Raw genomic sequence first — 13,854 nt, forward strand, 5'->3', positions numbered from 1 at the left:
GAAAATAGCATATAATGTAGATGACATTTTCAGTGTTTGGAAGAATCTTGACGAAGTAGAACAGAAGATGGAAACTTAGATGAATTTTAATAGAAAACTGCAAAGTCCTATGTTTGCACAGGAAAAATCAAAGCTGTAAACAGGAAAGGGGCACTTGATTTGCAGTAGGTGCAAAAAGAATTTGGTGAATCACAGGTTGAAGATGGAGCCAATATTGTGATATAGCTATAAAAAAATTTGAATGTTTTGGCATAAAAGATTGAAGACAAACTATGCAGAATAATCAGAAAGAACATATGTCTTTATTTAGTTGTTTTTTTAACAAAAAAATTGAAGGTGAATAGCAAATATTCTCAAAAAAACGATTTGCATTTGAACAGTACTAGACATTTTTCTAGGTACTTTTTTTGTATTGGGTTTATATTTCTAACAGATGGCAAGAAGCAGAACCAGAACCAACCTAACAACCCTGGAATGGGCCTATCAGCCCCATCTATTGCTCGCCCCTTACATCCAGTACAGACAACTCCTCTCCAACAAGCTGGTGTGCCAACAAGTGGCCTGTCACAAGCCACCATACATGTTCTCCCCACAGGTAATATTTTTTCAAAAATACACTGAAAATTTTCCATTAAGCCCTTCGTTGAAGGGAGGGGGGGAAGAATGGTCATATTTGATTTGTTAAGAATTCACTAATCCTGACAGGTGAGACTTTATTGATTTTCCTTGGTGCAGTGTGAGTAGCTTCTCTTTACATTCAGAACCTTTATTCTTTATAGCTATCAGTAGATGCCTGCATTGATTTTAAATGACTAATAGTTCATTTAAAAAAATATAAATTTCAAAACAGTAAATTCTTCTAGTTCTTTTAGTTAATAGTGTTTCTGGGTTATTTACATACACATATATACCTTCACATACATGTAAAACTTTACTAACTGTAGACAGTCTGTACCCATGTCTCTACTGAAATCTCAGTTGTAACTTGGAGAGGGAAGCGGCTGTTCACGTCTGTTTGTATATTCAGTTCTTTGTCCAGATATATTAGCTGAACAGGATTTAGGGGTATGTAATCTTTTGTAAGCAACAGCAATAGCACTTAGACTTATATCCCGCTTCACAGCCCTCTCTAAGCAGTTTACAGAGTCAGCATTTTGTCCCCAACAATCTGGGTCCTCATTTTACCGGCCTCAGAAAAATGGAAGCCTGAATCAACCTGAAGCCAGTGAGACCCAAACTGCTGGCAGCTAGTGATCTGCAGAAGTAGCCTGCAGTACTGCATTCTAACCACTGCATCACAGTGCTCTTAGGAATCTAGGTATAGAGGATGCTTCATTGTGATCTCTATATGGCTCACATATGGGGTTTCTCCCTGCGTAGAAATTCATTAGAATGTTTGTCCATTGAATATGTCTAGAAGCTTAGGTGCATTTTGTCTTAAACCTTTAAAGTGCTTTCGTAAGCAGTTGTATATTTGGAAATAGCTCATCTGTTCCGTTATGCTTCAAACTTTGTAGCTTATTTCTTCAACTTCCTTTTTCATTGCTTTTTTTAAAAAATGTACATGCCAGTTCATTCTGGAGGTCCAGCAAGCTGTTATGTTGCTTTCCCTACCGTAGCTATTGCCTGTCATTTCCAAAGCCCTACTTCCGAAAAGTGTACATTCTTTTTGCTTTTTTTGTCTTAGAAATGGTCATGCTATAAAAAAAATCTATACACTACCAGGCTTTAGGACAGGTAGAGGTTACCTGGCAAATTTGTCTCGTCTAGTTCTGACTTGTTTTACAGAAATTAGGATGATCACCCTTCTCAATTTTCCTGCTTGCCATTGTTCCAGGATATTGTTATATATTGTTCCAGGATTGCATTCATTCATTCTGTGCATCCATCCTTCTCTGGATGATAGGCAAAAGAAAGGTAAACCTGGACTTCCATATTTTGGACCAGTGCCTGCCAGAACGGGGCTGTGAACTGAACTTGTGATCAGTCATGACTCCGGTAACCCATGTAACTGAAATATATGTTGGATGAACAGTTGCATGGTTTCCTGTGTTGTCAGAAGTCTGGCATGGGATGAGCTATTTTGGTCAGTATATTGATTAAGATCAAGATCATTGTGGCTCTCTTGGAAACCAGCAAATCTGTAATATCCAGCAAAACAGCACCCCAAAACCTCTAAGGAAGTGGGCAAAGAGTGCAACAGTCCAGGAGTGGCACTAGTACAGTTTTTGGCTTGTGGACACTACACAAAAAACCATATACCTTCCACATTATGGCACATCCAGAAGAGATCCACAAAACTAAATGAAGGGTCTTAAAGAAAATGAAGTAGCTGTCTGGTGGGTTGTCATGACCTTGGCGTGGAATGAGCCCCTGTAGGGACAAACATACCTGCAGAAGTAGAATGTGTTGTCTTCCCCATGACCAAGGGTTAGGCTGTCCCCCAGTGTCCTGGTTTAACTTTCTTCACTGTGTCCTCATGAAAGGGCTTCACTGTTGCTCACCCTGAATGTATGCCCTCAGGTCCACAGGCTCTTGCAAATTTTTCAGTAGGAATGACAGAACTGAGGCAAGAGCTTACCAAGTTAAAATGGATGAAGAACAGTAACCATTAGAACTGTTATTGCTTAAGCTTCTGTGCTATATTTAAATGTTCCAGGTTTCTATGCTCCCTTCTGGACTTCAGTCTGATGCTGAGTTCCTTTGAGGAACTTTAAAGGCTAACTTAATTGTCAAACGCTCTTTATCTCAGACGGTGTAGTGTTCCTCTATTGACTTTAATTTATGGGAGTAACAGACACAAGGAAATAGAGTTCTATATAGTGCAGCGGCTTCCGCAATACTGCCCCCACTACAACAACTGATGCATCAGTCTCAACAACAAAAGCTATATGGGGTCAGGGTGTCTGAGGATAGGTTCTGACACAAATGCAACCTTTAGGCTGTCAAAACCTGTCCTGTTCAGCCCCACATAACCTTGGTCCTTTGGGGGGGGGGTTGGATAGGGGCAAAGTGAGCATTGCAAATTGTGGAATTAAGGCTTGGTACTAATTGGCTAAGCTCAGGAGGCATTGAATGTCTTTGACATGATGCGGGGGTTGCCAGGCATGTAGAATCTTGACTTTCTCAGGAACCATGTCAACGCTCTCAGAGATCTGGTGATACAGAAAGTCAATCGTTAGTGTGCACTGGCCACCTGGTCTTTTGGTTTCTAATGCACATGTGTGCGTAAAGACAAACTGGAAGAGCAACGGGCAATGGTTGGCATGCCTGGAGAGATAGCAAAGGCACTGCCATTTCATGTTGGGGAATATCCCATTTGGCCACAAAGACTGCATCAATAAAGTTTGCAGTTGCCCCTGAGTGCACCAGAGCCATGTCATAATCTCTCTAAGGGATGGACAGGACAACAGACACTATGAATTGCCTGGATGGAGTGGTTTGGGATTGGCCCACTGCCAATGAACTTGACCTATTGAGTCCTCTAGGCTAGGTTCTTGACATTTCCCACTGGCAGCTTCTTCACCTTGGCAGCCATATGACCCCGTCCTCTACAATAAAGACAAAGGCCTTCCTGTCACTGACACTTTTTCCACCTGTGACAAACTTGGGTGGTCTGAGCTTCTTGACGTAATGCTGGGCCTGGGAATTGTCATGCGTCTTCTAGCCCTATGCATCTGCAGACAATCAGTGCAAAAGCACAGGTGCATGAGTTCCTGAAGGGTTGAAGGACATTTGATGCAGACCAATTTATCCAGAATTCCAAAGAGAGCATCTCAATGTGACCTTCTTCATTCCATTTCAGGTCCTAGCCTGAAGAGGCAAAAGTCACTTAAATGGTCCACAACTTGCCTTTGCCCCTGTTTGAACTCTCACAAATGATGATTGGCGGTTTGGGCCTTCACCGGGTCCTCATATAATACTGTGGAGGGGAAATTAGGCTGTTTGGCAGAGATGCTGTAAATTAAAAGTGCTTTCAGAAACAGAAGTGTTAATAGTTTATTTTTAGCAATTAACTAAATGGAATGGAAAGTAAAGATTTTGTTTGAAAACTTTCCCAAAAATTGTGTCTTATTCCCCAAAATCATAAACATCTGTTTTCAATCAGTTTTCCCAGAAAACTCTAGGCCAAATTGTTTTCCAATTCGATGTGGTAAGTCCATTTCCCATCAATCTTCTTAAGAAAGTCCAATTCATCGCTCAGCAATCTAGTTGACTCCAAATCTGTAGAATCTATATCCCCCTTTAACCTTCTTCAGCAAACCTGCAATTTCCAAACTAAGTTCCTTCTTTAACTCTACCAAGAACAATTTACATTCCAGTCAATGCAGTTGTGAGTTTGGGTTGGCTACAGATGCTTCAATCTGATTCAAGGTTGATTTAAAATCTTTGTTATTTATGAAACATTTTACAAACATTTTCAATATCTTGTAGTTTAAATAACATTGTTTTTTCAAAGATTTTCCAGGGGGATTTATCTTTTAAGTTGATAAATTGTTCTCATTTTAATGTAATCCTGTAACTGGGCATTCACAACCAAACAAACCATTCTTTTCGAGGACAAGGGAATTTAAATGTACTGTAACAAAGTAGCCACAGAGAATGTTCAAATAATATTTCTTACGATAAAGTATGATGAGACAAAAAAGAAAAAAATTCCATGTAGCATTCAAAAATTATGATCCGAGCTTTTTAAAAGCTAAGAAAACATAAGATCCTTGTAGTGAAAATCTTATGAAAATAAAAATCCAAACAGGTCACTTTCACTACCCAGGAAATCTCTGTTGATTTCCATACGGAGAAAGTGGAAGTAACAGAGTTGGTAAGAGTGAAAAAACATTTAAGAATTCATAGTACAAGCAAGGGGCTAAGGTAAAACAGCCTTCAACCAACTTTTAAAAGGAAAATCAAGATAAAAAAGAAAATTCAAACCACACAATTAAAACCCAGGTGTGCTTAAATAAACCAAACAACTAAGCAGAAAAATGAAGACGACTATCCGACTGCTTCTACTAGGAAACGTAATCCTCGAGTCCTTCTCAGGAGGATCTATAGTTGTCCAAGGGTCACCTTAGATCATTCCTAGCTATTCCCATTCAGATCTAGAGAACTAGCTGCCAAAAGACCCACTTTGGTGGCAAAATCAGCTGTTTGTCTTGTATTTTTCTGAATCTTATATGCTTTCATAAATTCATAATTGACTATAATCTAGGCCTTCTGTTGTGTATAAATATATTTCAGTTCTTGTATTTAAAACATCCAAAGTCCCTCTCCCAATTCGCATTATAAAAAGTTTTCTTTTACATCTAAAAAAATTAATACAGCCTGTTTGTCATTGTATTGTTTAAATATTTAATTATACACATAATGATTCTTATATTATCCTTTAGATGTCCTTTAGGTAAAATACAAAATATTTAGATTCATTCTTTCTTCAATAATAATTGATTTCAAAACACAAAATCCATTAGGTAAACCTTCAAGTCCTGGCGCTTTACCTATTTTAATTTTTTTAATTGCTTATGTAATATCAACAGTCATTGGACTATTCATAATTTTGTTTTGCTCTTCTGATAAGGGATCAATGTTGATTTTGTACATAATCTCATTTGCTCTACTGAAACTATTTGTTTCTCATATAAATTAGAGTAAAAGTCCCAAAAAGACTTTTTTTTGACTAATAAAATATTTTCTGATTAATTAATTTCATTTCAAAATCACATGTGTATTTTATGTTTGTTAAAATGTGAGCCTATTGATTTTCCAAGATTGGGTATTTCAGTTCTTTATTCCAGAGATTATTTGTGTTATCGATATTAACCTTTGTCATATTCTTTACATTTATATAAAATTGAATGACAGTGTTGCTTCAACTATAGTGTATCCTAAACATCTTAAGTATTGAGATGCCACTGAAGCTGAAAAAGCATCTGGACCACACATGTTTCAATTGAATATATTGTTAAGCAGACTCTTAATTAAATTATACTCAATACATGGCCTCTTAAAATCCTTAAAAATACTTATTGGTAACCATTTGGTTTAAGATATTACTCATTTAGTCCAAAACATAAATAAAAAGCACATCATCTTCAGATATGAATTATTCTGTAATATAGTTCTTTTTTATGTGAATCTAGTTAGAATTCAATGCCTTACTATTCATAAAGTCCTCCAAAAGTTAAACTTGGACTCTGTATACATTACTACAAGTGTTGCCCAAGTCATCCTGGTTCACAGTTTTTCTGCAGATATGTAGGGAAATGGTGTTGTAACTCCCACACTAAAAAGATCTGCTGTCCCAGGAAATTAAGACAACATCCAAGTCAAAGAACATTGAAAAATTATTGTAGTAGTACTTCCCTGCAAGAAAATCCTTTGCAAAGATTGTGTCTTATTTCTTTGCCTTCACCTGCTCAATACTTAATAAGGATTCCTACCTAATCTACATTGTACTTAAATTGTTTTTCTCCCTAGCATTCCTTCTCTTCTTTCCTGTGCTTCTCTTGTATTAAAATATATATGACAACAATCTTAGTGGACCTTAGCTTTTAATGGATCATCATTCCATGCACCCTTTGATGCCTGGACAATACATGAAAGTTCCCATAATCTACCACATTCTCTGTCTAAACAGATCACACAGCATTACAAATTGAAAATTGTCCAGGTGTTTCCTTTGAGAGAAACATATTGTCTTTGGTTCTCTCCTAAAGACTACCACTCGCCAACTTAAATTAAGTCACCCCCAAAAAGACGGCCTAGCCATTTTTTCGGGGCTCAAAAAAAAAAAAAAAAGACCCAGCCTTGTTATATGAGAAACACGGTACTTGGTACATAGTTAACAATGATTTTATTCACAGAGATTACGATGAAGATGAACAAATAACTTGTCTCTTAACTTGAATGATCAGTTGTACATTTACACAATTCATCAACTTTCTGCCATACTGCACTTGTTTCTTACAAATGTTTTACCTCCGGGGCTGCTTCATTGAACTGATAATTGAAGTAGAAGGTATACCTCTAGCCATATATGAAAAGGCAGACTTTCCATCCAAACCAGCTGGAAGCAGAAGATTGCAACAAAAACTACATTTGCCTGTAGAGTTGACAACTCAGTTGTTGATTCCCCCCCTCCCCAATTGTAATAAATTAATTTACTTCTAATGCTACAATGTTTTTCTTAAAAGACAACAAAATAACATTGGAGTTAAGATTGTTAGAAACTTGTGAATCTCCAGCATTTTTTATAATTACATTGACTACAGATTGCTGTAGAAATAATCACACCAACAAATCCTGTCCGTGATTTGGGCTATTAAACTTGTTTAAGTCAATATGTTTTCTATGTTACTGTTAGGTTGGTCATACAGCCAGCCAGATGTTTAGACTTATAGTAGGCACGTGTTGCTTGATGGGGCTATGATATTATTTACACAACAATGTGAAGTCACAGCTGCCATTTCTTTAACTGGTCTTCATAAGCATAAGGGTTTTTTTACTATTATTTTGCCTATCTCTTAGCCCAGACAACTGTGAATGTAACACATCGTCCAGTGACTCAGGCTACAGCTAGACTCCCAGTACCAAGAGCTCCTGCTAACCATCAAGTAGTCTATACTACTCTTCCTGCCCCATCAGGACAGAATCCTGTGCGAACCACTGTTATGCAGAATTCTGGTTTAAGGCAAATCAACCCACAAAATTCAGGTAAGAAGCCTTTTCAAAAGTACATTTGAAAGCTGTGAACTGAAACTTATAATTATCAGTTGCTAATGAAAACATGATAGTCATAATATGTTCAAAATATAAATCTCAATTTTTAAGGCAGTAATTTTTTAAACTTTTAATCTGATGCAGTAGTTTACTAAGAAATATGTATGATTAAAATTTATTTCATAAATGTTTGACATGAAAAATCATTCAACAAAAATATTTAAAATGTTTATAATGTAAATATTCAATATATTTTTGTGTTAGCATGCCACTTTGCAACTTTATTCTTTAGATGGTGAAATGGGTGGAATATAAATTTAATAAATAAATAAAAATAAACTCAGCTTGATTTTTAATTGATTTTTTTTCTGTTCTCCTATCTAATTTCTTTAAAAATAATTAGGGGATTTCTAAGTCACTTAATGACCACAACCAGTAGTGCCAGGATTGCAGTCATTAAGCAAAGCAGTTATATGGGTGTCTTGCTTCACAACCATTTTGTTCAAGGACCAAATTCTAATTGTAGTCATAAGTCAAGGACTACCTGTGAGTTATTAAAATAGCATGGTTCATAATAGCTTTCCAAAAAGTAAGGCATAAATACATTGATACCAATGTCTTTTATAGGTGTAACCGTGCGAGTGCCTCAAACAACAGCTTATGTTGTAAATAGTGGGTTAACTTTAGGATCTGGTACACCTCAACTCACAGTGCATCATCGGCCTCCTCCAGTACATTCAGTAAGTACATCTATCTATTAAAATGAATATTTAGAAAAGATGATACAACCACACAGAAGATCCAGTGTATTTATGCAGGGATCACGTATATTTAAAAACTAATTGGGGATAGTTATGATGGAGAAGAAATAGTAAGGTGATCATATTGAGCTGGACAGGGTTAGAGCCTGTTTAGGGTTTGAGAGGGAAATTTAAGGACATGCACACATGCAAAGAGGAAAATGGTTATTTCTGAGATCATAAAAAAAAGATCTAGAGGCTACATGTGGACCACATTCTGTAGAGGTTTCTGACAAATGTAAGAACACATTACTGTTTTGCTTCCAGTACAATTCAAAATGCTGATTTTAATCTTTAAAGCCTTGAATTGCATAGACTAGAATAGCCTGCTTTTGCAATGATCAGTTTGGTTTTGTAAGAACCCTCCAAGTTCTCATTCCTTCTGAAGCTAGTGTTATTGGTGACTGCTCCCATTTTCTGGAATTCCTTACCACGTGACAAAGTGCATGAATTTTTAACTATTGAGCAATCAATTCATGTAGTCTCTGAAATGATGGAGCAACTTCTTTGCCACTTTCACAACACCATTTTTCTTTCCCTTAGGAGCCATTGCGGCCTGTGCATCCAGCTCCTCTGCCAGAAGCCCAGCAGCCCTCCCGACTGCCTCCTGAAGCTGCCAACCATTCTTTGCCTCAGAAGCCACACCTGAAGTTAGCCCGAGTGCAAAGTCAAAATGGCATTGTGCTTTCTTGGAGTGTTTTGGAAGTGGACCGGAGTTGTGCTAGTGTGGATAGCTATCACCTATATGCATACCATGAGGACCCAAGTGCCACTGTACCCTCTCAGTGGAAAAAGATTGGGGAAGTAAAAGCCCTTCCTCTGCCTATGGCATGCACACTTACTCAGTTTGTGTCTGGCAGCAAATATTACTTTGCTGTGCGTGCTAAAGACATCTATGGACGTTTTGGACTCTTCTGTGACCCCCAGTCAACAGATGTGATTGCTTCCCAAAGCAGTTAAATTTAAGACATTGAAACCTTCCATTCTTGTCCCATGACTGTGGCTTGCTCTAGTTTTGAGTTTGTTCTCATGCATGAAACTCATTGTAAAATCTTCTCTGCAAAATTATTTTGGAGAGCTCTTTCATACACTACAAAACTTACAACCAAAACTGAAATAAATTCTTAACCTCCAGCAAAAGAGCTTGAATTTCTGATGAAATAGTCTCCTCCCCTTTGCTTACAAGCCACTGTATCTAGTAAATAGTGAGTTACAAAGTTTTGGGAATATGGTTGACATGTATCATGTGGCCCACCAGTAATGTCAAACATTGGCACAAGCGCAGAGTATAACAGCCAGGTTAAGGTGGAAAGCCTGGATTCAGGGTTGTGCTTAGTCCTAGAAGAGTGATCCCTTGTACTTTACAAGATATCTAACCTACTTCCTAAAGGGCAACGGAACTTATCCACAATCAGTTTTTGAATTCTTATACATGGATCTGCTTATTGGAATCAAAAAGTTCCAGGCAGGCTTGCACTCTCTTTGTCACCAAAACTTGGAGTATTTTGAAATCCACCACCAAAACCAGGTTTCTAGAAAACTTCATTTGCATTTTCAATAGCTTGATTCTTTTATGATCCTTTTTTAAAAAAATAATTTAATTTGTGCCTTAAACAATAATTTCAAAATAAATGCAGTCACACTTTCTGTGTTCCTCTTTCTTTGCCATCCTTTCAATATTCTGCTCTTTTGCCAACCCTAAGATGTCATAATCTCATTGCAGATTCACTTGACAAGTAATACCAGGTTTTCTAATAATTCATGCTAATGTTTACATTACTTAATCTGTGAAGATTTATCACTCTCACACCGTTAAGCTGCATAATGCTGTTCTTAAGAAGATGGTAGGTAGCCAAAAGATAAATTTTCATTTTCTTAACAAACACACCTAGAATTCTGTGCAACAAATTTATGAACATTCTATACCGACTGAATCAAAACAACAATAGATCCTCCACTTTTTCCAATTCAGCAAACTCATAGCCACTAAAAATAAATAAGCTACACCTTGCATGGAAATCAAAGAAAACTACTATACTGTATTCTAGAGAAAAATAGGACATATATCTTCTTGGTTTATCATTCCTATTAAATAGTGAGTGGTAACTCTTCTCTGCATTGCTTGGCACTTCCTATTACGTCCTGTTCTTAAATTGATAGGATTGGAATAGAAATGCAAAGTTCCAAAGGTACAGTCAGAAGCTAGCTTAGGAAGACAGGGTCTTAAATGCTGCTTATGTGGGAAGATGTATTTCAGTAAAGAAAAACCAGTCTTGTGGCATTTTGTGTCTTATTTTTCTCAGAATTATGTGGAAACTTTTGCTCGTCTATACATGTTGTAAAACTATTTTTGAGTGGGTAAATTTCATTCTGCTTATTATGAATTCTTCAAATCACAATTAGCGGGTAATTGGCCTAAAATCAACTTATCACATTTTCTTATTACCTTCAAAAATTATCTGGAAATAAAACAACTGGTGAATTAGAAACTCATCTCTGAAATAGTCACAAATAAGATTTGTGTTATATGCTGAAGGAGGGGCATATTTAGTCCACCTCTATTAATTTGAATGCTGAAAAATGCAAAGGGCAGCCAACAAATCAATGGAAGGAGCATTTAATTAAAAAAACATTTTTATTTTTTTAAAGAAGCATTGGATTCCACTGTTTAATTTGGCAGTTCCTATTGTTTATAGCCAATATATTGTTACTTGCCTTTTCTCTTAGACTTTTTTTGTACTTGGATAATAAAGTCAGGCCTGAGAACATCTGGGAGAAAAGCCTACTTTCGAAAGGTGTGCAGCTTTCTTTTTGAGTTTAGGGTACTAAGTCCTACAACTTCAACATGTGGCATAAGAAGTAATTCAAAAGAATTTTCAGTTCCAGTTTCCAGTATCAGATTTCATTCCATGTTCAAGTAAGTGTGCGGCAATGTTAATTTCAGCACTTTTTAAATTAGTATTTTGGAGAATAGTTATTAGCCTTCAGATTTATGAACTGCAACTGATAGGGTAGGATGCTACATTTTCCAAAACAGAATGAGCAAGCCTCACAAGTTATATAAAGCAATAGAGTTAAGCAGAAACAAATTCTTATGTGTAAGTAATGGCAAACCACATTATATTTTATATTCTGTGCTTAATTCTCTGCCTTTGTCCCAAAAAGACACCTGAATCTGTAGATATTAATATGTCCTTGCAACAGATTATGGGGAGTTTATTCTGTTTCTATCAAATTACTATAAACAGGATTGCATGGCAACAAAGTGGACTGATGCTGGATTTTTATTATTCTGTGCTCATTGAGAAACTGCATCCCACTCAGCATGTGAGCTTGTTATAGTATAGATAGAAGAGGTATTTTTTGAAAGACCTTGAAAATTTCGCTGTCTACATTGTACTATGTTGGTATTTATTTTCTCACCACACTTATTTTACAGCATTGTATTCCCGGCCCAACTTAGACATTTTTTTTCTACAATAATTTCACTGAAACTATATATTTCGGCAATGTTCTGTCTTTAATACTGAGAATGCAGCTATTAGTAGTATTCAAGTTCCATTTCAGAAGAAATGATATAAATTCTGAAAGTGAGCTAGATGATCGTTATCTGGGTCTGGAGCTCTTGTTAGCTTATTTCTGTTTTCAATTTTTTCCCCAAATTACAATTTACACCAAAAAAAAAATGGTTAAGTGTAGATAGTGGAGAGCAAGAGAAGCAACACATGCTTTTTATATTAACAACTTATTGATAGAGGATAATATGTTCAGTGATACTGACAAATGCCCTAAGAACTCTGAATAAAAATGCTATGTTTAATTTAGTTTACTGAAACACCCTGATGAATCTGTATTATCAGCATGTTGGGCAATTTGTGTGCCTCTTTATATATGAAAAGAAAGTAGGTCTGTCAAACTCCTGGCCCACGGGCCAGATACATCACATGCTGGCTATGTCTATGCCCAGTATAGTGAAGTGGGGGAAAGTCCCTATACTTCATGTGATGCTGTGACAACATGAGTTTGACACCCCTGCACTAGAATTAGAACATGGGTTGTACTACAATAAATTAAATTGGTCCATTTATTCAATGTTAGACTGATCCAATCAATTACTATTACTTATCCAAGAGTTCTGTGGCTCTAGAATCCATATTATATGTAATATTAGTGCTTCAGTTTTATTATTCCTTGACTTGCAATATCACAGTATTGGCTAAAAGCATTGCAACCAGAATATAAAACTATATTATGTTGATGCCATCTTACACTTTCTTTAGTATTCTCATTCATTCAATGGCAAAGTTATTCATTTTGCATATGAAATCTTGCTGTTTTTAAGATCTTTGTATTTGGGGTGTATGAAAATTGGATAACCATATTTTCAGCAGTATAGAAGTTATGTTGAGAGTAATGTACAAATGTGCAAGAATGCAAATCAAAAGGTGTTCTACAGTATTATCCTTGGATCTTACCTATATTTTAAAGCAGAATGATTGGTTTCTTACCTTCATGTGCTAGGTTGAAAATATATTTTAAGACTAAGTTTAAATTTTAACTGTAAATAAAGCAACTGGACAGCCAAACCTGAGGTACTCTTCAGAGTAATTTATAAGCACTGATGAATAAACTATACAAAACTCCTTATAGAAATTTGCACTCTGATTTTTTTTCTTCAACAGATGAACATGTAAATAATGTAGGCTGTACCAAAAAGTCCAGTTTAAGCAGGACGGTGGCAAGTTCTCCTAACTTTTATATGCATTGTAGATTAGTGTCTGTATGTGTTAATTGTAGTGGGGTTTTGTCTTGATACACCTGAAATTTATACTTTGAAATAAACTACTAGGTTTTTAAATTTTTGAGTTTTGTGTGATTAGTTTGGAAGAACAAAGGAGCATTTGGTTTAAGGAATGGAAATAACAGCCCAGAATACTTCCTTTCGGAACTTAAAGTAATATTTATTAAATTTATATCCACCATAACTGACAGGATCTCAATGGTTTAGTACACTGAAGAGCAAAATGAGAATATAAAATAAAACATCCATGGTAGGTCTAAAATAATTGTAACAACATAAAAATAACTTAAAGCAGCTAAACCAGACATACTGTCACTCATCATAGATACTCAAGAATAAATGATTTCAAACATTTGAAAAATGAGATGGACAGTGCAGGTTTACTAAATAAGAAGTTCCCCAGAAGGCTAAAACATGGGCAAATAAAATTTCTTAAGAGGATTGTGCATAATAGAAGCACTGCTTTGGGAAAAAATGCCTGCGAGGCTCTACAACCTGTGCTTTGCAGATAAGGAGTATCACAGTTCTTCCTGG

The 13,854-nt window shown here is 36.2% G+C and overlaps 1 protein-coding gene across 10 annotated transcripts in view; it reads left to right on the forward strand.

The window, feature by feature from the left end:
- Positions 1 to 13,377, forward strand: part of ATF7IP (activating transcription factor 7 interacting protein) — a 98,090-nt gene extending 84,713 nt beyond the window's left edge. For all 10 annotated transcript variants that reach the window (XM_087934697.1, XM_026697441.2, XM_087934698.1 and 7 more), the window contains 4 exons: positions 434 to 595; positions 7,528 to 7,713; positions 8,347 to 8,459; positions 9,063 to 13,377. In XM_087934697.1, coding sequence (XP_087790823.1) covers positions 434 to 595; positions 7,528 to 7,713; positions 8,347 to 8,459; positions 9,063 to 9,479 — 878 coding nt within the window. In that variant the 3' untranslated portion in view covers positions 9,480 to 13,377. The remainder of the gene's footprint in view (positions 1 to 433; positions 596 to 7,527; positions 7,714 to 8,346; positions 8,460 to 9,062) is intronic.
- The last annotated feature ends 477 nt before the right edge of the window (positions 13,378 to 13,854 follow it).

Source organism: Pseudonaja textilis, chromosome 5, assembly GCF_049901715.1.
Source record: "Pseudonaja textilis isolate UNSWEBS1 chromosome 5, rPseTex1.2, whole genome shotgun sequence".
In the NCBI taxonomy this organism is placed as follows: Eukaryota; Metazoa; Chordata; class Lepidosauria; order Squamata; family Elapidae; genus Pseudonaja; species Pseudonaja textilis.